Raw genomic sequence first — 24,756 nt, 5'->3', positions numbered from 1 at the left:
GGCATCATGGGAAAATCAAAAGAAATCAGCCAAGACCTCAGGAAAAAAATAAAATAAAATTGTGGTCCTCCACAAGTCTGTTTCATCCTTGGGAGCAATTTCCATCATGAAAATGTTTCCGCCATTTAGAATTTTTCTGAAAAACATACTTTTTCTAACTCTCCCTAGGCCGTTTGTCCAATTTGCACGAAAATTGGCCTGCATCATCTAGAGGCACTCACGACAAAAAGTTATTCACAAAATTTGGATAAACCATACCGTTTTCGAATGGCACTTCAATGAATTCGACAAAGAGCACGCCAAAATGGATATGAGGATATATCTCCTTAACGCTTTAGCGTATTCATACTAAACGTATTATTCGTCATAGGCACCGTGACTCGAGGGTGCCTGCTCAGTTTTGGCGCACTGCCCCCTACTGGTCACGAGATATGGAAAAAGCACATTTTTGCTTATAACTTCTGAACAATTTGTCATAAAATCAAATTGGTCTCATTAGATTCAGTGGGTTATAGCGAGTCCAACGATATGAAACATTCCTATGTTGGCCGTTTTGCATGTCAGCCATTTTGAATTATCTGAAAAACCTATTTTTTTTTTTAACTCGTCCTAAGCCGTTTGTCCGATTTGCACGAAAATTGGCCTGCATCATCTAGAGGCACTCCCGACAAAAAGTTATTCACAAAATTTTGATACACCATACCGTTTTCGAATGGTACTTCAACAAATTCGATGAAGAGCACGCCAAAATGGACGTGAGGGTATATCTCCATAATGCTTTAGCATATTCATACTAAACTTATTATTTGTCAAAGGCACCATGACTTGAGGGTGCCTGCTCAGTTTTGGAACAGTGCCACCTAGTGGTCACGAGATATGAAAAAAAAGGACATATTTGCTTATAACTTCTGAACAGTTTGATGCATAAATAAAATATTTAAGAAAGCAGCCTTCAGAGTACCTTTGCATAGTCATATTGGTGCAAAATCAGTGAACAATCCACACAGAAAAGGTAATTGGTGAATTTTCCCACTCTAAAATCAGTATCGGTCTCAAAGGTCGGGCTCTAAAAAATACTAGGTATCACACAGTTATAGACTATGGAAACAGTTACAGAAAAAAGTATCAAGTTGATCTGATCACAACAAACTTGGACAAAGTTCTAAGAGACCGTTGTGTAACAGCTGTTGTGAACATATGGATTCGAAAGCTGGCAGCAGCTGTGGTTGCTGCTGCTACTTGTTCTGAGACATGAAAGAAATGGTCAAAGTGCATTTGGGTGCATTCTTGGGATGGAAGATGCAACCAGTATGACCTCTAAAGAAACACGAATTGGAAAGCTCCACTTTGAGTGCTTGTTCACCACATTTACTTTATTTCAGCTTCGCAGCCCTGCATGCTCGGTTTCCACTGTCTGCTTATCGTATGACTTCAGATTTGAGTCGTGGAGCATCATACAATAATAGTTCTCTTCTTGGTCAGCTCTAAAACCTCAAACACATTTGAAATACTCTGACTAGACTAGAAAAAAAAACCAATATTCTGTTAAATTGGTCAACTCCGACTGGCCCAAAATCTGCAGAATGGAGAGGATAAATACGGACTCGGCGCAACTGCAAAATGGGGTTAAAATTGGTGTTAAAGTCGGGTAGCGTAATGGAGCCTATAATGACTTTAGATACAAGTACGGTTGCTTAGTCTAGATGAATGCCTTCAAGACGAGACTTCTCTCTGCACATTACTGTGTAAAAAACTGTTTCTGGCTTAGTTACCATTTAGTCAACACAAATGTAGTACTTCATGGGTCATAAAGAGCCAGGATTTAAGCAAAACTACAGCAAGTTGAGGTGACAACCAACTCACCCTCTTTTCCTTTGAATCGCTCCTGATCGTATCTGTTGTAGGCTGCCGGGACAGGCTGTTTATTTCTTATTGCTGGATCCTGTGGGATGGTGAAAATAAATATTTCGATAAGAAAAACACATAGATAAACTGAACAAAACGGTCTGGTTTTACATATTCTGTTTTATGACCTCAAATTAACAGAGATTACTTAGAATATTTGTTTATTTCAATTCATTTGTCACATCACAGGACCATTTAAAATGAACTGAAAGCAAGACAAGCAAAAAGTGGAGGAAAAAAAAAAAAAAAAAAAAGTTAACAACTTAAGTGTGACCAGTTACGGGACCTAAGAAATAAAATTTATCTTGAACATTCATATACTGTCTGACCTAAACTCAATGTAGATTAAAATAAAGTCCATGAACTTGCTATATGCCAACTAAAGCCGGGTCGACAAAAAAAAAAAAAAAAAAAAAAAAAAAAGCTTTCAGAAGACCTACGATCAAAAGTGTTCAGTAAATACATGAAAGATTATAACTGTTTGTGTGTTGTTAGCTTAAGCTCATTGTGTTTGTCTATACTTTTGACTTCGATGAAGATGAAATCACATTTTATGTCCAATTAATGCAGAAAACCAGCTAATTCCAAAGGGTTCACACACTTATCTTGCCACTGTATTACACCAGGTTCCCACCTCACACCATGTGAATCATAAAATTTTATAGTCTTAAATTTTAATGCCCAATAATTTATTTATTTATTTGTCTTACACTTGTAACATGGATAAAAACATAAATGTAAATTGATGTTAAAAAAAAAAGACAATATGCTAGTGTAAAATTCTGCATCTCATGTTCTCTAATGGTAAAGGCTTCTAAACTTTGCCCTTTAATGGTTCAAAACAGGGTTTCCATCTGAAACGCAGAGTTAATTTCAAGATTCATTTACTTGCTAAATGGGACCATTATGCTGCATAACTGATGAAATCCCCTCTGCGAGATCCATTTACATTTCTGGCAATTCATGACTTCCTTTTTTTCTTATAAAATGGGTGTAGTATGTTTACATGGGCCCAAAACTCAAAGATCTTTTGGAGACACTTAATAATAGATGTTAAGTCATTCATAAACTACACATTACACAACATCAGTAGTACATGTGCATTTGTATATGAATATGAGGCACATCTTTAACTATCTGAATCAACATTAATGATCTGATAAGCATTATAATTATTATAAACTGATCCGTCAAACCACCAATTACATCAAATTCACTCCATTAGGTGCAGACAGTGGACTTTGCCTGTTTACACACCTTTTATATCAGTACATCCATTTTTAAACATGGCCAAAAAGAGAATGTTTCAAAGAGTCAAGAGTTTCTAAGAGGAAATGGAAACCACACACTCTATTAAAACCGCCCTGTACGTTGTAGTGTTGTGTACTCACCACCTGGTTCTGGTTTTGTGTCTGTCTCTGTTCAGGTGCTCGCCCTTCCTCCCGGGCTTTCACCGATTGCAAGATGGCAAATATATTTTTAGAAAAGTTCTGCAACATCAAAAGAACATATGTTAACTAGCTGATGGACAACTCAAAATCTAATTAGGTCAATATTCCCTAACGTAACTCGTATTGTCTTCCTTTTTAGTGCACAATTACTTAAAGGTGCTGTAAGCGATTTCAGACGTTCTACTTCCACGAAACTGAGCCATTGGATTAGCCACGTCCCCTCTTTCCAAAACCCAGATCTCAAAATGAGCTTTATTGAGAGCAGAAAAGGTTTTTAAAAACAACAGCTGCATAATAGCACCCTCAACTGTTATGAACAACATGGCATAAAAATGCATATTACCTCAATAATTAACTGCAACTACAACACAATGAAAACACGCAAAATGATTGACAGGTGAAAAGCGTCAGTGTCCGTGGTTTGCTGTTTAGAGTCTAGAGCTGTCACAGAGACTGGTGAGATATCTCAGGACACTTATTTCATTAATAACTTCCAGGGAGTAGGAACATTTTTTGCATACCTTTTCATCAATTATTGTAGTACTATATAGAAGATACTTTTTTCATTGTCTGTCAGATGGTGGCAAAGTGCTAGGACTACAGACGTACATAGAATGCAACAGTGAAAATAAACCTGGGTGACCAGCCGAGCATGAACATAAATCAAAATCTAAGTTCTGACTCCAGTACATCATTAAAAAAAACACAGCAGCAGTTTAAGCATTTCAACACTGCCAACTGCAGGATAAAAGTGTTGCATAAACGATAACTTATGCAGGATCTAGGGTTCCCACACTTTTTGAAAGATAAAATTCTTAATTTTTTTTCCCCATGACCTTTCCAGTTATTTGTGAAAAGAGAGGATAAGGATGTTTGTAATTTTTTTTTTTTTTTTTTAAATTAAGTAATTTAGATTCAGAATAATTTTGGTGATTAATTATTCAGACTCATTTATGCACTGGTTTGACTGATTTTTTGAAAAGAATCGACTTAAAAACAACAACTCACAAATCAGACATCACTATAGCTTGCAAGCAAGTTTTAATCTACACAACAGCAATATCTAGCCAATGACAGTAGCCTATAGTATATTCACTATAGAAGTTCCATGACGTTTCAGGCCTGGAAAATGCCAGGGTAGGGTTTTGATAAAGATTTCCAGATTCTATTAGATTCCGATTCACAAGCTCTTGATTTGATTTCGATTCGATAGCTAATGCTGTTAATTATACAGGAGACCTTTTAACTAGGTACATTATGAAAATATTAATTTCACTAATTATATTTGATTAGTTTCTCATCATTTTGATCAAATTTTTGCTTTTTAAAAATAAACAAATTCATGTATTCAATCAATAAATATAATATACTGCACATATAATTTTTTGTAACATGTTTGTTTAATAACATAATTTGTACTATTTACAGGTATTTACATTGATTTGTTGAAAACAGGTTAAAAACTGGTACTGTCTCTTTAAGAAATAGAGCATTTCTGTAAACAGCACATTTAAATTAACAGATTTATCTCATCTGTCCTATGCGTGATTAGAATTAAATGTTTCTTTTTTTGTTGTTTTTGATCAACAACTGTCAAAATTATATTAAAAGAGACATTATTCAATGACATATGGGTTGCGTGGATCTCGTCTTTGGACACATAAGACAGAACCACTTTTACTCTCAAAACAGAGTGAAAGGATCTCGCTGCTGAATACTCCACCACTATACTACACAATTACTGGTAAGTGAAATCTAAACATGTACCAGCCAGTTGCCAATATACATTTTAGTCGCATAGCACAAAATTTGGTTGCAAACGCGAGTGATTTCCTCTCATTGTAGTGGAGGGTTGCGCATAAAAGATCAATCTTGGGATTTAAGAATCGATATCAAGATCATTCAAACGAAGATCGCGATGCATCAGAAAATCATTATTTTTACACACCCCTAGAAAATGCAATTTAAAAAAATTCCCTGAAAATTCCAGGTTTCCCATGATTGTGAGAACTCTGGAAAACCAGAAGGTAGCGCAAGAATGTGAAGTCTACCATTGAACACCAAAACGATATTGCATACCTAACGGTTGTTACAATGTAACGAGATTTAAGTAATAACTTATTTTAATAAACAAGCCTAAGAAACAGCATGTTTTTACCCCATTATCTTCCTTTACCCTTTTGTATTTACAATTCGGATTTCAAAGCAGAAAGCCTTGACTAAACACTTCTTTGTTTCTTCTAACCTTGCCACTGCTCTGTAAAATTGTCGTCCTCGTCCGCCAGACTCTCTCTCGGCTCACAATGTCTCTGGTCACATCCACTTCTGCGTCCACAAAACTTCTCTGTTTCAGGGTGATGTCATCATCCAAGTCAGTCTTGATGGTAGAACGCTTCTTGGCCATGATCTTGGCTTTGATAGCAGCGATTTTCTCCACCGACATGGCCTCTGACAGCGATCTGACACCAGGATAGGCATTAGTTACACTAGAGACCTACATGGGTCTGTGAAATTATAAAAGAGTTAAGGCCGAAACATACTCTACGCAAGTACGAGAACGTGTATGCAAGCGCTTGACCACTGCATTGCCAACGCATGGCTCGGTTGAACATGCTTAACACTTTAAGAAAAAAATCTTATTTTTCTGATTTCATGTTATATATCTCAGGGTGTAAATAAGGTGGCTCCTGTTATAGTTATAGCATTACAAATATAATTTATCCTAGTGTACAAAAATGCCTCCATGTGTCCAAAAGCCACTCCAAACAAATAAAACATAATAATTGTACATAAACTAATTAAACATGCAAACACAACAATGACTAAAGGTTTGCATAGCATGGAGACATGATTTTAGTAATGAGATTTCACAGAATGAGTGCCTTTTGACTCAATGTGTCTGCATCAATGAGTTTGTTATTTACATGGCGCCATCTCCTGGTGGCCATATGTAACACTGTGCTTCATGTGGATTATCTATTGATCTATGCATCCGATTAACTTCGTACACAAAATAATGGTATGTGATATTTTATGTTCCATTTATTTTTCATGAATTTATAAGCGAAAACGCGGCATACAAGCAACACCAACATAATTGTCAGCAAAATATACTTAACTATATTACTCGCTATATTTTTGTCTGCGAGTAAAACAAATATGCTGGATATATTCTATTCTTTGAGAGCTTTCCAACAACATTTGCTGTTTGATCAGTTTAATGTTTTTACTGTTTGCAATAATATGTACATTGCCTTTTTTTATTAAAAATTATCAAAATGGAACACTTGATTTGTCTGCCAATTTAAAAGCACTTGTTCAGTATTGGTCATAATGCCTGCATGCATTGGAAAGTAAAGCTTCTAAGCTTTCAAATGATACCTATTTTGTGTTGGTCAAGACTGTAGTTGTTAATATTTTGACAATTATTTTTTTTTTTACATCCGAGCTTAAAGGTTAAATTGCGTTATTGCGTTACCACGGTGGGAACATACCTCAGAACTCAAGGGGGCGATAGGGTTACCTTAAAACCAACTGGATGTGTTTTTATTCTGGTAAGTTGCTATAAATACTGTATATTGACTTTAACTTATTTGCTCAACAATATTCTCTTCAAACTGTTGCTATGCCATGACAACAGTCGAGTTAAGAGAAAACTCACCATAGAAGCGAACGCTAATCTTGCTACAGCGCCCCTAGCAAAAACCTTGAGAATGCAGCGTAGTTGCGTTGAGTTATGAATTGCGGTCTGACACATTTCAAAAAGCAGCAATGCGTGAAATTGAGTTTGTGTTGCAAGATGCGTCTGCGTTCATGTATTTTTGTAGAGTATGTTTCGGATCTTAGTCCATGCCAGGTTTCCAAAGAACTTTGATTCTTCATCTTTTCTACTGTATAATGTTTTGATGCCTGATGTCACTAAGCACATACATTCTACACTGGAAACATAGATTTATAATATCTGCCATCATATCAATAAGAATGTATTTTTTTTAATTGCTATTTTTAAACTTTATTTGAAACCCAACCACCAACGTGGGGGACAACAACATACTTTTGCCAATATAAAAATAGCTTTCGACACTTGCACAGTGTTAAAAAGGTTGATCAGTCAAGTCATACCTGATTTGATCTGTCTGCACAATGCTTTCCTTATGACCCTCCAGACGAGCGGCCAGACGCTCTTTATCCAGACGCACTCGCTCTTCATCCTGAATCACATACACATACAATGATTTTTTTTATTTATTATTAAATAGCAGAGTGTGTACACCACTTCTAAGCAGTACAGAGGTGAGAGCAGATTATAGATACAAAGCCAAGTAACATTGTTGTGCTGATAAAGTTAAGTGAAATTTTTTTTTTTTTACCTCAACCCGTGGCTTTTTTGCCTCTGATGAGACTTCATCTGCAGCCCTTTTAACTGTCAAAACATTTGCAATGATATCATCTTATTAAATTTCACATTTAACCCCAGTGTATGCATCAAATGACAGAAAATATGGATAAAATGCACAAATTTTAGGGGTAGAATATTTACATTGTATTTTTTTACTTTAAAAAAAAAAAAATCAACAACAACAACTGTACCACATACCTTGTGTCGGCCTTTGCAGACCGATCTCAATGGGTGCACTTCTGTCGATACTCGTTGATGATGCTGTAAAAAGTGACCTGCCATTAAAATCCACTTAAATGACAACCGGATAGATGAGAAAGTTACTTTAGTAATCTGTGATTTGTCTTTACACTTACAGCTTTCTCCATTGAGATATGAAAGCAGGTCTTTCCTGTCTGGTCGTCTTACGACAGGGATGTTCTCTGTCTGTAATCACAAAAAAAGACCTTTCCAATCACCTGTGCATAAACTACATTATCAAAACAAAATCTGACTGATGCTTTCACAAACAAAGAGAACATTTATTTTTCTTCTGCCACAAATATAGGCATATAGCAGAGGGTTTTTTTTCTAGGATTTAAATTGAATTTCATTGTGTGAGACTCAATGAAATATCCGGGACGTAATTCAACCCAAATACAAAGAGATAAAATAAGAAATTCTATTTTGCATAAAGAAAATAAAGGAAACTTCCCTAAATTCTCATTACCCCAATGCAAAAGATGCACAGAACTGCTTCTCACTAGATCTTTTTTGTTTTTGGCACCATTGGGAGTAAATTCTAGACACTGTTGTGTGAGAAAATCCCAGGAGATCAGTTACAGAAATAAACAATCATCCATGCAATTATCTAATCAGCCAATCATGTGGCTGCAGTGCATAAAATCATGCAGATACGGGTCAGGAGCTTCAGTTAATGTTCACATCAACCATAAGAATGGGGAAAAATGGGATCTCAGTTATTTTGACCGTGGCATGATTGTTGGTGCCTGACGGGCTGGTTTGAGTATTTCTGTAACTGCTGATCTCCTGGGATTTTCACACACAACAGTCTCTAGAATTTACTCAGAATGGTGCCAAAAACAAAAAACATCCAGTGTGCAGCAGTTCTGTGGATGGAAACGCCTTGTTGATGAGAGAGGTTAACAGAGAATGGCCAGACAGGTTCAAACTGACAAAGTCTACGGTAACTCAGATAACCGCTCTGTACAATTGTAGTGAGAAGAATAACATTTCAGAATGCTATTCTGAGATGCGGGTTGGCACTCTTTTCTGTATATATAATTTTATTAAAGGGAGTAAAACAAATACTGCTATGATGTATACAGTACTTCACAATTTTAATAATATATCTTTACTTTTTTTGCATTACAGCAGGCTACTGACAGTTGTGGAAGGGGGCTTTAAATGTGCTTTATTTTCATGAAAACAACCCACAATGCAAAAAAAAAAAAAAATCATATCAGTCTCAAAAATGAGCTTAATTTTCTTGCAATTTACTAAATATCTAAGCATGAATATTTTTAAATGTCATTCATGTTGTGACATTGGCCATCAGCCAACTTTGTTAAATGATCTGCCATTTTAACAGCAGTTAAGAGTCTGGAGGTGATACAGAAGTTGACAACAGTTTGGTTTGGTCGTACATGTCAGCTGCTTTGCAGAAGTGCTCTCTTTGTACCTCTCTCCATAATATTTCTTATTTTTTTCCCCTTTTGATTTTGTGGTGAAATGCAACTTTGACATTATACATAGCTTTGACATAGCTCTTTATAGAGATATGTAATAGCATGATCCATTTTACTTACCGCAGCTCTGCGCACATAGGACGGGTGAGGAAGATGTACATTATTGAGCAGGAATAGAATAGAGTCAAGAGTGTAGTACTCTTTAGGTTGTCCCTCCTTTCCGGTTCTGCAATTAAATTAGAACATAAAATTATATTAAATCCAAAATTGAACCAGGATTAACAATGAATGAACTAGTTCTTGATCACTGTAAACTATGAGATGGAAGGGTAACAAATCACATTACAGCATACAACATCGCACCACGAACAATTAAAATGCTCTGCAAATAAATCAGCCCTCTACCTTGCGAGTAAATCACTCACATATGCAACCAAATTTTATGCTATGCAACTAAAAAATTCCTTATTAGCCAGTGGCTAGAAAATGTTCGGATTTCACTCGCCAGTGATTGCGTCTCATGAGCAAGGAAAATTACCTTATTTGACTGCAGTGGGTCCTGAGTTGTAGTTGAGCTGTGATATGCCATAGTTATAGTTACATTGCATTTAATGATGTCAACTCTGATTTTCCTCAACGGCAAAAATGGCTCATGTGGAATTCATGGAACTTGTGACGTCACAAGGGCCAAATACATCTGCATATGACTGCCTCTTCAGCAAGACATCAATGCCTATTTTTCATCATTGCACCCTTGGCCCCGCCCACTGGTGCCCATTCACACAGATAAAGAGGAGAGAGATGGGCCTGTAATGGGAGATTCATCCAAAGTGGACTTACACAGGACACCTTCATGTGCCTGTCTGGATTTAAAGAGCACCTATTATGGTTTTTCAAATATTACCTTTCATGTAGTGTGTTATATAGCTGTTTCTGAATGTAAAAAAAGTCTGCAAAGTTTCAAAAATCAAAGTGCACGAAATATGGAGTTATTGACACCCAAAAAAAAGAACAGATTCTGAACACCTGAAACGAGTAATTAGTAATTCCAGAATTACTTCCAGTACTAACCTACGTAATTTGGTAACAAAAAGCCCGCCTCTGGTCTGTTTACATGTACAGCCAGTGCGTGCTGTTAGCCTGTTAGCCTCTGCTAACCGGCTAACTCACGTTATTGTCAAACTACTTATAAACCTACCGCTGAGAAACAGTGTTCTCGTCGCGATGGTGGTTCGGGTTTATTTTCCGATGCATCATTGTCGGACTTGTGCTCAAATTGGTACGGTAAAACAGACATTTTTCAGATGGAGCTGAAACTCGGATATGGTAGTGGGCGTTTCCTTTCCGACACGCGCTGTAAGCGGTAGACCAATCACAACAGACTGGGACATCTGACCAATAAGAGCAGAGTAGGCTCTCTGAAAGGAGGGGTTTAGAATGAATACTTTAGAATGGATCATTGAACGAGTCGTTTTTGACACTGGAAAAAAAAAAGGTAATGCTGCAATTTAAATTATGAGCAAATTAAAGTGTTTTTTAAACTTGGATGCATGTAAATCTATTGTATGAGGCCTTTAAAACAAAATTAGGCACGTTTAAAAACCATAATAGGTACACTTTAAATGTTTTTCTACATAAACGTGCACTAGACAAACGGCTTTGAGCATTATCATACATCGCTGTGCTTTTTAAAAGACGCAATGTCAAGTTATAACTTTAAAAACGATCCCTCACTGTGATTCATTTAACTGCGCTGTCTTATTGTTGTGCTGTTTGGAAGGCATCCTGGACCGTTTTTGCACCCATCTGTGCTATTTTTAATTGTAAACATCTTTGATAATTTCGATGCGTTTCTGGTGATGTGTGCCACAATTTAAGAGATACAAGTACAACTTTCAAAAACGCATTCATCATTCTGCTGCTGCCACCGACTGGGAGAAACAGATGCAGACACAGTTCTGTGTGTAAACAAACCAGGAAAATGTGAGATGTGAAGACCAGCATATCTACTTTTGCCTGTTGAAGCCGGTTGAAGCACCCAACATCACCGTGGATTGAATTACATTTGTGTATTCAGAAGATTTCAGTGTGAATAGTTGTGAAACAGTCACAATATGATTCAAGCTGTTATTGAAGAATGGGGCAGTTAAAACTGGACTATTGGACAAAAAACTGTAACCAATTTCATTCATGTTTAGCATAGTTTATGCTGTGCTTGAGTGAACAGTTTGATACATTAAGATGAAATGTGTTGGGTGTACATCATGTGTTAACCCAGAAATTTAGTTTTATTGTTGTATGGAGTTTCTTCGGATTGAGTTTCAAATATGCTTTTATTGAAAGGGTTGCATGATGTTAGCCAATCACAACAGTGGACGTTTACATTGACGTCTTAAAGGGCCAGGCAGACAGCCAGAGACAGGGTGGAAAAATATTATTTATAAATGAATTATGACTGTTTGGTTCCAAAAAAAAAAAAAATCATGTCCCCTTTAAACTTTTCTGCTTAGACTTATTTTGCATAGAATGTTTTGACAACATTCTCCATTTTACATAATCTACACACCAGTGTAATGTACCTGTTGGAAGGTAAAACATTTTGCAAAACTGGAGAGCTTCTAGATTTCAAATTGAGAATTTGCACAATACAAATTTGTACATGTAATCAATACACAAAATGAGAGTAAAGTTTGGTTTGACTTGTCTCGTATAATGTGTCCAATAGGGCTGAAACAATGTTAATCGACAACGTCGACAATAAAATGTTGTCGAATAGTCGTTTGATCTCATTTAATGTAACATGAGATCACATTAAACTCTAATAACGCGCGAGAGCAGCACTGCAGTTCGCGTCTGACTGAGGAGAGGAAGAATTACACAGCTCACAGTCTAGATGCAATCTAAACTGTTTAAGTGATGTACATTGCAAAGTATGAGGGAATTAAAGCAAAAATACAAAATAAGTACATATAGAAGCACTTTCATTGTGGAATAAGCGGAGCCGGAGCTCTTTAAAGGAAACACCTCGGCGTTTCATCTTAAATGCAGTTACATTTAATGCGTTATAACTTTATTAAAGTTCAAATAATATCAAAATCAAATCAAATCCCTTTACTGTCACTCAACCATATACACAAGTGCAACAGTGGGTGAAAGTCTTGGGTGCAGTTCCAAGCAACATAGCAGTATGACAATTACAATAAACATCTGATTTACACAACACAATTTACACATCTGTTACACAACACAATATACACCTAATAATATACAGTATACACAAAATAAGACTGTATACAATAAAAATACACTGTACCCCCTCCCCCCATGTAATCAGTGGAAATAAATATGAAGTGTTGTGCTGACATTTAGTTGTCGGTTGATAGTCAGTTGCCAGTGTGTTATTAAGAGAAGTGTAAAATGTGAGTCCAGTCTGAGGCTAATAAAGCGCGGTGCTGATATATGTATCGTGAGCAATCTAGAGTTCAAAAGTCTGATTGCTTGGAGGAAGAAGCTGTCACGAAGTTGGCTGGTTCGGGTCCTGATTTTGCGATACCGCCTACCTGATGGTAGCAGTGAGAGCAGCCCATGGCTCGGGTGGCTGGAGTCTCTGATGATCCTCTGAGCTTTTTTCACACACCGCCTGATATATGTGTCCTGGAGGTTAGGAAGCTCACCTCCGATGAGGTGTCTGGCAGTTCGCACCACCCTTTGCAGGGCTTTGTGGTTGAGGGCGGTGCTGTTGCCGTACCAGGCAGTGATGCAGCCAGTCAGGATGCTCTCTACAGTGCTGGTGTAGAACCGTGTGAGGATGTGGCGGTTCATTCCAAACTTCCTCAGCCGTCTCAGGAAGAAGAGGCGCTGGGGAGCCTTCTTCACTATGGTCTCAGTGTGGACAGACCATGTGAGTTCCTCAGTGATGTGGACACAGAGGAACTTGAAGCTGCTGAGAGCCCAGAGTTTCTCATCAAGCTTGGAGGGCACTATGGTGTTGAGTGATGAGCTGTAGTCTACAAACAACATTCTCACATAAGTGTTCTTTTTTCCAAGTGGGAGAGAGCAGTGTGTAGTGTAGATGCAATGGCATCATCAGTGGAGCGGTTGTTGTGGTAAGCAAACTGCAATGGTTCCAGTGATGGAGGCAGCACAGAGCAGATGTAATCTCTGATTAGTCTCTCAAAGCATTTGCTGATGATGGGGGTCAGAGCAACAGGACGCCAGTCATTTAAGCAAGTGATTTTGGATTGCTTTGGTACAGGCACAATGGTGGACGTTTTGAAGCATGTAGGGACTACAGACAAGGAGAGGGAAAGGTTGAAAATGTCAGTAAAAACACCAGCCAGTTGGTTCATGCACGCTCTGATGACGCAACCCGGAATGCCGTCTGGACCCGCGGCTTTACGGATATTCACCCATCAGAAGGATCGAGTTATGTCCGCTACAGAGACGGAGTGTGAACTAACCTCTGTAGCTTCGGCCGTGGGAGTTCTCTCTGCGAGGGTGGTGTTGTTTCATAAAAAGTATTAAGCTCATCCGGGAGAGAGGCAGCGGTGTTCACTGCGGAGTTTTTAGTCCCTTTGAAGTCCGTGATGATATTGTATGGAATTGTCCGTGATGATATTGTATGTATTGTATTGATGATATAATACGGAAGCAGATCATGTAAATAACTACAAACTCCGAACTGGCATTTCTCCATGCGGTCAGTGCGCCTCTTCAAGGAGTTGTGTGAAGTGTCCCAATCTAAGTGGGAGAGATTGAAACTGCACCCGGCTGATGCACACTCTGTCGCAGGGACGCTCATCCCGAGCGCGCATACTTAATGCAGCTAGATTATAACGTGATGGCTCAGACTTACTGATTTATAATACAGTATATGTGTCACTGTGCATTTCTTATCGTGAAGAAAATTGGCAATACTCAGCTTTATTAATAAGAGAGAGTTTGTTTTAGAGTTAAATATGGATTTATTTTTTTGTCTTAATTTCCAATATAAATAACTAAAACTCATTTAAAACAACGTATATTTACTTTAGCAGGCAATTGTTATCTGAGAATGTAAAATATAATATTAAAAAATACAAATATTGTAAAATATCTAAAAATCCTTTAAAAAAAGATGCATTCACATGAGAAGCAGCATATAAGACATTTAGACTTGCTTTTGGAGAATAGATCTTGAATAGAAGTATATTTTGTCTTTATTGCACTCACAGAAGTATAACCAAGTGAAAAAATACACTTATAGTGCCCGACCGATTTATCGATAAGCCTTTCACAGATATATCGGTCTCGGCGTATATGTTTTCCGATATGCGCAGATACGAAAACTTTTTTTTCAGAACATATATAGCAGAGAACATTGCTTGGGGTGATATAGAATTGGTGTCATAACATAGTTTGTCCAGCATAGCGTGCTCCAACTCCGAGTGGTGTCTTCTCAGTAAGTTGCTAACTAGTTTGTGAAATACATACTGGAAAGTTAATAAACAATGACCCCATCATTTTCCCTTTTCAATATAACTAATATAACATTAACCCTGTCCCTGACAACCATGTCACTCATGTTTAACACATCTGTTTGCTGTTAGCCAGCTATAGTTTGTCAGTGCTTCCAGTAATGTAGCTGATTGAAAGGTAAACATGAGAGCATCATTTGCAGCTCAGCAGACAATGGTGCGGTGGTGGATTGTGTCTGTTGAGTGTTGAATTTCATGCTATGTTGTTACCTAGTTGGTGAGACGCAATGCTGGAAAGTAAAATAAACAACGTCCATATTTTACTCTCCGTGACAATGAGCTTATAGCTAACTAGCTAACCACGTACCTACTTTCATTGCTTGTCAGCTGTGTGGAAGCTAATGTGTAAACATGTATTCACCAAACTGTTTTGTTCAGGATTCACAGTTTGGTACCTCCTTCAACCGAACAATTCCAGTCGTTTCATTTATAAAATGTAATATTTAAAATTAGTTGCAGCCCTACTACCTAACATTGTGTAGGTCCGCTTCGTGCCACCAAAACAGCTCCACAATTGTACAGAGCGGTTATCTGAGCTACCGTAGACTTTGTCAGTTCGAACCAGTCTGGCCATTCGCTGTTGACCTCTCTCGTCAACAAGGCATTTCTGTCCACAGAACTGCCGCTCACTGGATGTTTTTTTTTTTTTGGCACCATTCGGAGAAATTCTAGAGATTGCTGTGTGTGAAAATCCCAGGAGATCAGCAGTTACAGAAATACTCAATCCAGCCCATCTGGCACCAACAATCATCCATGCGATTATCTAATCAGCCAATCGTATGGCAGCAGTGCAATGCATAAAATCATGCAGATACAGGTCAGGAGCTTCACTTAAAGTTCACATCAACCATCAGAAAGGGGAAAAATTTGATCTCAATGATTTGGACCGTGGCATGATTGTTGGTGCCAGATGGGCTAGTTTGATTATTTCTGTAACTGCTGATCTTCTGGGATTTTCACACACAACAGTCTCTAGAATTTACTTCCAATGGTGCCAAAAACAAAAAACATCCAGTGAGCGGCAGTTCTGTGAACAGAAATGCCTTGTTGATGAAAGAGGTCAACAGAGAATGGCAAGACTGGTTCGAACTGATAAAGTCTACGGTAACTCAGATAACCGCTCTGTACAATTGTGGTGAGAAGAATAACATCTCAGAATGCTATACTCAGATGGGATTGGCGCTGATTTGGCGGTACGAAGGGGACCTACACAATATTAGGCAGGTGGTTTTAATGTCCAGAAAACCATGGTATTACCATTGTACCACATTAAAAATGCATGGTACAGCAACAGTACAATGTCCAGACAACCATGGTATCACCATTGTACCACATTAAAAATGCAAGGTATTGCAACAGTACAACGTCCAGACAACCTGGGTATCACCACTGTACCACATTAAAAATGCATGGTACAGCAACAGAACAACGTCCAGACAACCATGGTACCAAATTAAAAATGCAAGGTATTGCAACAGTACAACATCCAGACAACCATGGTATCACCATTGTACCACATTAAAAATGCAAGGTATTGCAACAGTACAACATCCAGACAACTATGGTATCACCATTGTACCACATTAAAAATGCAAGGTACTGCAACAGTACAACGTCCAGACAACCATGGTATCACCATTGTACCACATTAAAAATGCAAGGTATTGCAACAGTACAACGTCCAGACAACCATGGTATCACCATTGTACCACATTAAAAATGCAAGGTACTACAACAGTACAACGTCCAGACAACCATGGTATCACCACTGTACCACATTAAAAATGCCAGGTATTGCAACAGTACAACGTCCAGACAACCATGGTATCACCATTGTACCACATTAAAAATGCAAGGTACTGCAACAGTACAATGTCCAGACAACCATGGTATCACCATTGTACCACATTAAAAATGCAAGGTACTGCAACAGTACAACGTCCAGACAACCATGGTATCACCACTGTACCACATTAAAAATGCAAGGTATTGCAACAGTACAACGTCCAGACAACCATGGTACCAAATTAAAAATGCAAGGTATTGCAACAGTAAAACGTCCAGACAACCATGGTATCACCATTGTACCACATTAAAAATGCATGGTACAGCAACAGAACAACGTCCAGACAACAACCATGGTATCACCATTGTACTACATTAAAAATGCAAGGTACAGCAACAGTACAACGTCCAGACAACCATGGTACCAAATTAAAAATGCAAGGTATTGCAACAGTACAACGTCCAGACAACCATGGTATCACCATTGTACCACATTAAAAATGCAAGGTATTGCAACAGTACAACGTCCAGACAACCATGGTATCACCATTGTACCACATTAAAAATGCAAGGTATTGCAACAGTACAACATCCAGACAACCATGGTATCACCATTGTACCACATCAAAAATGCAAGGTATTGCAACAGTACAACGTCCAGACAACCATGGTACCAAATTAAAAATGCAAGGTATTGCAACAGTACAACGTCCAGACAACCATGGTATCACCATTGTACCACATTAAAAATGCATGGTACAGCAACAGAACAACGTCCAGACAACAACCATGGTATCACCATTGTACCACATTAAAAATGCAAGGTACAGCAACAGTACAACGTCCAGACAACCATGGTATCACCACTGTACCACATTAAAAATGCAAGGTACAGCAACAGTACAACGTCCAGACAACCATGGTATCACCATTGTACCACATTAAAAATGCAAGGTACAGCAACAGTACCATGTCCAGACAACCATGGTATCACCACTGTACCACATTAAAAATGCAAGGTACAGCAACAGTACAACGTCCAGACAACCATGGTATCACCACTGTACCACATTAAAAATGCAAGGTACAGCAACAGTACCATGTCCAGACAACCATGGTATCACCATTGTACCACATTAAAAATGCAAGGTATTGCAACAGTACAACGTCCAGACAACCATGGTATCACCATTGTACCACATCAAAAATGCAAGGTATTGCAACAGTACAACGTCCAGACAACCATGGTATCACCACTGTACCACATTAAAAATGCAAGGTATTGCAACAGTACAACGTCCAGACAACCATGGTACCAAATTAAAAATGCAAGGTATTGCAACAGTACAACGTCCAGACAACCATGGTATCACCACTGTACCACATTAAAAATGCAAGGTACAGCAACAGTACAACGTCCAGACAACCATGGTATCACCACTGTACTGCATTAAAAATGCAAGGTACAGCAACAGTACAACGTCCAGACAACCATGGTGTCACCATTGTACCACATCAAAAATGCAAGGTATTGCAACAGTACAACGTCGAGACAACCATAGTATCACCACTGTACCACATTGAAAATGCAAGGTATTGCAACAGTACAACGTCCAGACAACCATGGTACCAAATTAAAAATGCAAGGTATTGCAACAGTACAACGTCCAGACAACCATGGTATCACCGTTGTACCACATTAAAAATGCAGGGTACTGGAACAGTACAATGTCCATACAACCATGGTATCACCGTTGTATCACATTAAAAATTTAAGGTATTGCAACAGTACAACGTCCAGACAACCATGGTATCACCATTGTACCACATTAAAAATGCCAGGTATTGCAACAGTACAACGTCCAGACAACCATGGTATCACCACTGTACCACATTAAAAATGCCAGGTATTGCAACAGTACAACGTCCAGACAACCATGGTATCACCATTGTACCACATTAAAAATTCAAGGTATTGCAACAGTACAACGTCAAGACAACCATGGTATCACCGTTGTACCACATTAAAAATGCATGGTATTGCAACAGTACAACGTCCAGACAACCATGGTATCACCCTTGTACCACATCAAAAATGCAAGGTATTGCAACAGTACAACGTCCAGACAACCATGGTATCACCACTGTACCACATTAAAAATGCATGGTATTGCAACAGTACAACGTCCAGACAACCATGGTATCACCACTGTACCACATTAAAAATGCATGGTATTGCAACAGTACAACGTCCAGACAACCATGGTATCACCATTGTACCACATCAAAAATGCAAGGTATTGCAACAGTACAACGTCCAGACAACCATGGTACCAAATTAAAAATGCAAGGTATTGCAACAGTACAACGTCCAGACAACCATGGTATCACCATTGTACCACATTAAAAATGCATGGTACAGCAACAGAACAACGTCCAGACAACAACCATGGTATCACCATTGTACCACATTAAAAATGCAAGGTACAGCAACAGTACAACATCCAGACAACCATGGTATCACCACTGTACCACATTAAAAATGCAAGGTACAGCAACAGTACAACGTCCAGACAACCATGGTATCACCCTTGTACCACATCAAAAATGCAAGGTATTGCAACAGTACAACGTCCAGACAACCATGGTATCACCACTGTACCACATTAAAAATGCATGGTATTGCAACAGTACAACGTCCAGACAACCATGGTATCACCACTGTACCACATTAAAAATGCATGGTATTGCAACAGTACAACGTCCAGACAACCATGGTATCACCATTGTACCACATCAAAAATGCAAGGTATTGCAACAGTACAACGTCCAGACAACCATGGTACCAAATTAAAAATGCAAGGTATTGCAACAGTACAACGTCCAGACAACCATGGTATCACCATTGTACCACATTAAAAATGCATGGTACAGCAACAGAACAACGTCCAGACAACAACCATGGTATCACCATTGTACCACATTAAAAATGCAAGGTACAGCAACAGTACAACATCCAGACAACCATGGTATCACCACTGTACCACATTAAAAATGCAAGGTACAGCAACAGTACAACGTCCAGACAACCATGGTATCACCATTGTACCACATTAAAAATGCCAGGTATTGCAACAGTACAACGTCCAGACAACCATGGTATCACCACTGTACCACATTAAAAATGCCAGGTATTGCAACAGTACAACGTCCAGACAACCATGGTATCACCATTGTACCACATTAAAAATTCAAGGTATTGCAACAGTACAACGTCAAGACAACCATGGTATCACCGTTGTACCACATTAAAAATGCATGGTATTGCAACAGTACAACGTCCAGACAACCATGCTATCACCCTTGTACCACATCAAAAATGCAAGGTATTGCAACAGTACAACGTCCAGACAACCATGGTATCACCACTGTACCACATTAAAAATGCATGGTATTGCAACAGTACAACGTCCAGACAACCATGGTATCACCACTGTACCACATTAAAAATGCATGGTATTGCAACAGTACAACGTCCAGACAACCATGGTATCACCATTGTACCACATCAAAAATGCAAGGTATTGCAACAGTACAACGTCCAGACAACCATGGTATCACCATTGTACCACATTAAAAATGCATGGTACAGCAACAGAACAACGTCCAGACAACAACCATGGTATCACCATTGTACCACATTAAAAATGCAAGGTACAGCAACAGTACAACATCCAGACAACCATGGTATCACCACTGTACCACATTAAAAATGCAAGGTACAGCAACAGTACAACGTCCAGACAACCATGGTATCACCATTGTACCACATCAAAAATGCAAGGTATTGCAACAGTACAACGTCCAGACAACCATGGTATCACCATTGTACCACATTAAAAATGCATGGTACAGCAACAGAACAACGTCCAGACAACAACCATGGTATCACCATTGTACCACATTAAAAATGCAAGGTACAGCAACAGTACAACATCCAGACAACCATGGTATCACCACTGTACCACATTAAAAATGCAAGGTACAGCAACAGTACAACGTCCAGACAACCATGGTATCACCATTGTACCACATTAAAAATGCAAGGTACAGCAACAGTACCATGTCCAGACAACCATGGTATCACCACTGTACCACATTAAAAATGCAAGGTACAGCAACAGTACAACGTCCAGACAACCATGGTATCACCATTGTACCACATTAAAAATGCAAGGTATTGCAACAGTACAACGTCCAGACAACCATGGTATCACCATTGTACCACATTAAAAATGCAAGGTATTGCAACAGTACAACGTCCAGACAACCATGGTACCAAATTAAAAATGCAAGGCATTGCAACAGTACAACGTCCAGACAACCATAGTATCACCACTGTACCACATTAAAAATGCAAGGTATTGCAACAGTACAACGTCCAGACAACCATGGTATCACCATTGTACCACATTAAAAATGCATGGTACAGCAACAGAACAACGTCCAGACAACAACCATGGTATCACCATTGTACCACATTAAAAATGCAAGGTACAGCAACAGTACAACATCCAGACAACCATGGTATCACCACTGTACCACATTAAAAATGCAAGGTACAGCAACAGTACAACGTCCAGACAACCATGGTATCACCATTGTACCACATTAAAAATGCCAGGTATTGCAACAGTACAACGTCCAGACAACCATGGTATCACCACTGTACCACATTAAAAATGCCAGGTATTGCAACAGTACAACGTCCAGACAACCATGGTATCACCATTGTACCACATTAAAAATTCAAGGTATTGCAACAGTACAACGTCAAGACAACCATGGTATCACCGTTGTACCACATTAAAAATGCATGGTATTGCAACAGTACAACGTCCAGACAACCATGCTATCACCCTTGTACCACATCAAAAATGCAAGGTATTGCAACAGTACAACGTCCAGACAACCATGGTATCACCACTGTACCACATTAAAAATGCATGGTATTGCAACAGTACAACGTCCAGACAACCATGGTATCACCACTGTACCACATTAAAAATGCATGGTATTGCAACAGTACAACGTCCAGACAACCATGGTATCACCATTGTACCACATCAAAAATGCAAGGTATTGCAACAGTACAACGTCCAGACAACCATGGTATCACCATTGTACCACATTAAAAATGCATGGTACAGCAACAGAACAACGTCCAGACAACAACCATGGTATCACCATTGTACCACATTAAAAATGCAAGGTACAGCAACAGTACAACATCCAGACAACCATGGTATCACCACTGTACCACATTAAAAATGCAAGGTACAGCAACAGTACAACGTCCAGACAACCATGGTATCACCATTGTACCACATCAAAAATGCAAGGTATTGCAACAGTACAACGTCCAGACAACCATGGTATCACCATTGTACCACATTAAAAATGCATGGTACAGCAACAGAACAACGTCCAGACAACAACCATGGTATCACCATTGTACCACATTAAAAATGCAAGGTACAGCAACAGTACAACATCCAGACAACCATGGTATCACCACTGTACCACATTAAAAATGCAAGGTACAGCAACAGTACAACGTCCAGACAACCATGGTATCACCATTGTACCACATTAAAAATGCAAGGTACAGCAACAGTACCATGTCCAGACAACCATGGTATCACCACTGTACCACATTAAAAATGCAAGGTACAGCAACAGTACAACGTCCAGACAACCATGGTATCACCATTGTACCACATTAAAAATGCAAGGTATTGCAACAGTACAACGTCCAGACAACCATGGTATCACCATTGTACCACATTAAAAATGCAAGGTATTGCAACAGTACAACGTCCAGACAACCATGGTACCAAATTAAAAATGCAAGGCATTGCAACAGTACAACGTCCAGACAACCATAGTATCACCACTGTACCACATTAAAAATGCAAGGTATTGCAACAGTACAACGTCCAGACAACCATGGTATCACCATTGTACCACATGAAAAATTCAAGGTATTGCAACAGTACAACGTCAAGACAACCATGGTATCACCGTTGTACCACATTAAAAATGCATGGTATTGCAACAGTACAACGTCCAGACAACCATGCTATCACCCTTGTACCACATCAAAAATGCAAGGTATTGCAACAGTACAACGTCCAGACAATCATGGTATCACCACTGTACCACATTAAAAATGCAAGGTATTGCAACAGTACAACGTCCAGACAACCATGGTATCACCATTGTACCACATTAAAAATTCAAGGTATTGCAACAGTACAACGTCCAGACAACCATGTTATCACCATTGTACCACATTAAAAATGCCAGGTATTGCAACAGTACAACGTCCAGACAACCATGGTATCACCACTGTACCACATTAAAAATGCCAGGTATTGCAACAGTACAACGTCCAGACAACCATGGTATCACCATTGTACCACATTAAAAATTCAAGGTATTGCAACAATACAACGTCAAGACAACCATGGTATCACCGTTGTACCACATTAAAAATGCATGGTATTGCAACAGTACAACGTCCAGACAACCATGCTATCACCCTTGTATCACATCAAAAATGCAAGGTATTGCAACAGTACAACGTCCAGACAACCATGGTATCACCACTGTACCACATTAAAAATGCAAGGTATTGCAACAGTACAACGTCCAGACAACCATGGTACCAAATTAAAAATGCAAGGTATTGCAACAGTACAACGTCCAGACAACCATAGTATCACCACTGTACCACATTAAAAATGCAAGGTATTGCAACAGTACAACGTCCAGACAACCATGGTACCAAATTAAAAATGCAAGGTATTGCAACAGTACAACGTCCAGACAACCATAGTATCACCACTGTACCACATTAAAAATGCAAGGTATTGCAACAGTACAACGTCCAGACAACCATGGTACCAAATTAAAAATGCAAGGTATTGCAACAGTACAACGTCCAGACAACCATAGTATCACCACTGTACCACATTAAAAATGCAAGGTATTGCAACAGTACAACGTCCAGACAACCATGGTACCAAATTAAAAATGCAAGGTATTGCAACAGTACAATGTCCAGACAACCATGGTATCACCGTTGTACCACATTAAAAATGCAAGGTACTGGAACAGTACAATGTCCATACAACCATGGTATCACCATTGTATCACATTAAAAATTCAAGGTATTGCAACAGTACAACGTCCAGACAACCATGGTATCACCATTGTACCACATTAAAAATGCCAGGTATTGCAACAGTACAACGTCCAGACAACCATGGTATCACCACTGTACCACATTAAAAATGCCAGGTATTGCAACAGTACAACGTCCAGACAACCATGGTATCACCGTTGTACCACATTAAAAATGCATGGTATTGCAACAGTACAACGTCAAGACAACCATGGTATCACCGTTGTACCACATTAAAAATGCATGGTATTGCAACAGTACAACGTCCAGACAACCATGGTATCACCGTTGTACCACATTAAAAATGCATGGTATTGCAACAGTACAACGTCCAGACAACCATGGTATCACCATTGTACCACATTAAAAATTCAAGGTATTGCAACAGTACAACGTCCAGACAACCATGTTATCACCATTGTACCACATTAAAAATGCCAGGTATTGCAACAGTACAACGTCCAGACAACCATGGTATCACCATTGTACCACATTAAAAATGCCAGGTATTGCAACAGTACAACGTCAAGACAACCATGTTATCACCATTGTACCACATTAAAAATGCAAGGTATTGCAACAGTACAACGTCCAGACAACCTGGGTATCACCATTGTACCATGTCCGAAAAATTAACGTTAAACTATGGCACTTTGAGGCACTTTTGTGTTAGTAGTGGGTGACTGCTTCATAACAACGCTTATAAACTTCATTTAAGCATTTGATTAAATGTTAACACTATAACAAATGAGAAGTTAGTGAT

The 24,756-nt window shown here is 38.7% G+C and overlaps 1 protein-coding gene across 1 annotated transcript in view; it reads right to left on the bottom strand.

The window, feature by feature from the left end:
* Window positions 1-24,756, bottom strand: part of cdc73 (cell division cycle 73, Paf1/RNA polymerase II complex component, homolog (S. cerevisiae)) — a 62,236-nt gene that overhangs the window by 37,083 nt on the left and 397 nt on the right. Inside the window, exons 2-9 of the mRNA XM_051700846.1 lie at window positions 9,564-9,669; window positions 8,112-8,181; window positions 7,954-8,016; window positions 7,727-7,779; window positions 7,479-7,567; window positions 5,602-5,815; window positions 3,297-3,395; window positions 1,864-1,942 (exon numbers count right to left, since the gene is read on the bottom strand). Of these exons, the coding sequence (XP_051556806.1) occupies window positions 1,864-1,942; window positions 3,297-3,395; window positions 5,602-5,815; window positions 7,479-7,567; window positions 7,727-7,779; window positions 7,954-8,016; window positions 8,112-8,181; window positions 9,564-9,669 (773 nt within the window). The remainder of the gene's footprint in view (window positions 1-1,863; window positions 1,943-3,296; window positions 3,396-5,601; window positions 5,816-7,478; window positions 7,568-7,726; window positions 7,780-7,953; window positions 8,017-8,111; window positions 8,182-9,563; window positions 9,670-24,756) is intronic.

This window comes from Myxocyprinus asiaticus, chromosome 6 (assembly GCF_019703515.2).
Source record: "Myxocyprinus asiaticus isolate MX2 ecotype Aquarium Trade chromosome 6, UBuf_Myxa_2, whole genome shotgun sequence".
Taxonomy (NCBI): domain Eukaryota; kingdom Metazoa; phylum Chordata; class Actinopteri; order Cypriniformes; family Catostomidae; genus Myxocyprinus; species Myxocyprinus asiaticus.
The sequence above is the reverse complement of the archived record's forward strand: the minus strand, read 5'-3'. Positions and strand labels throughout refer to the sequence as shown.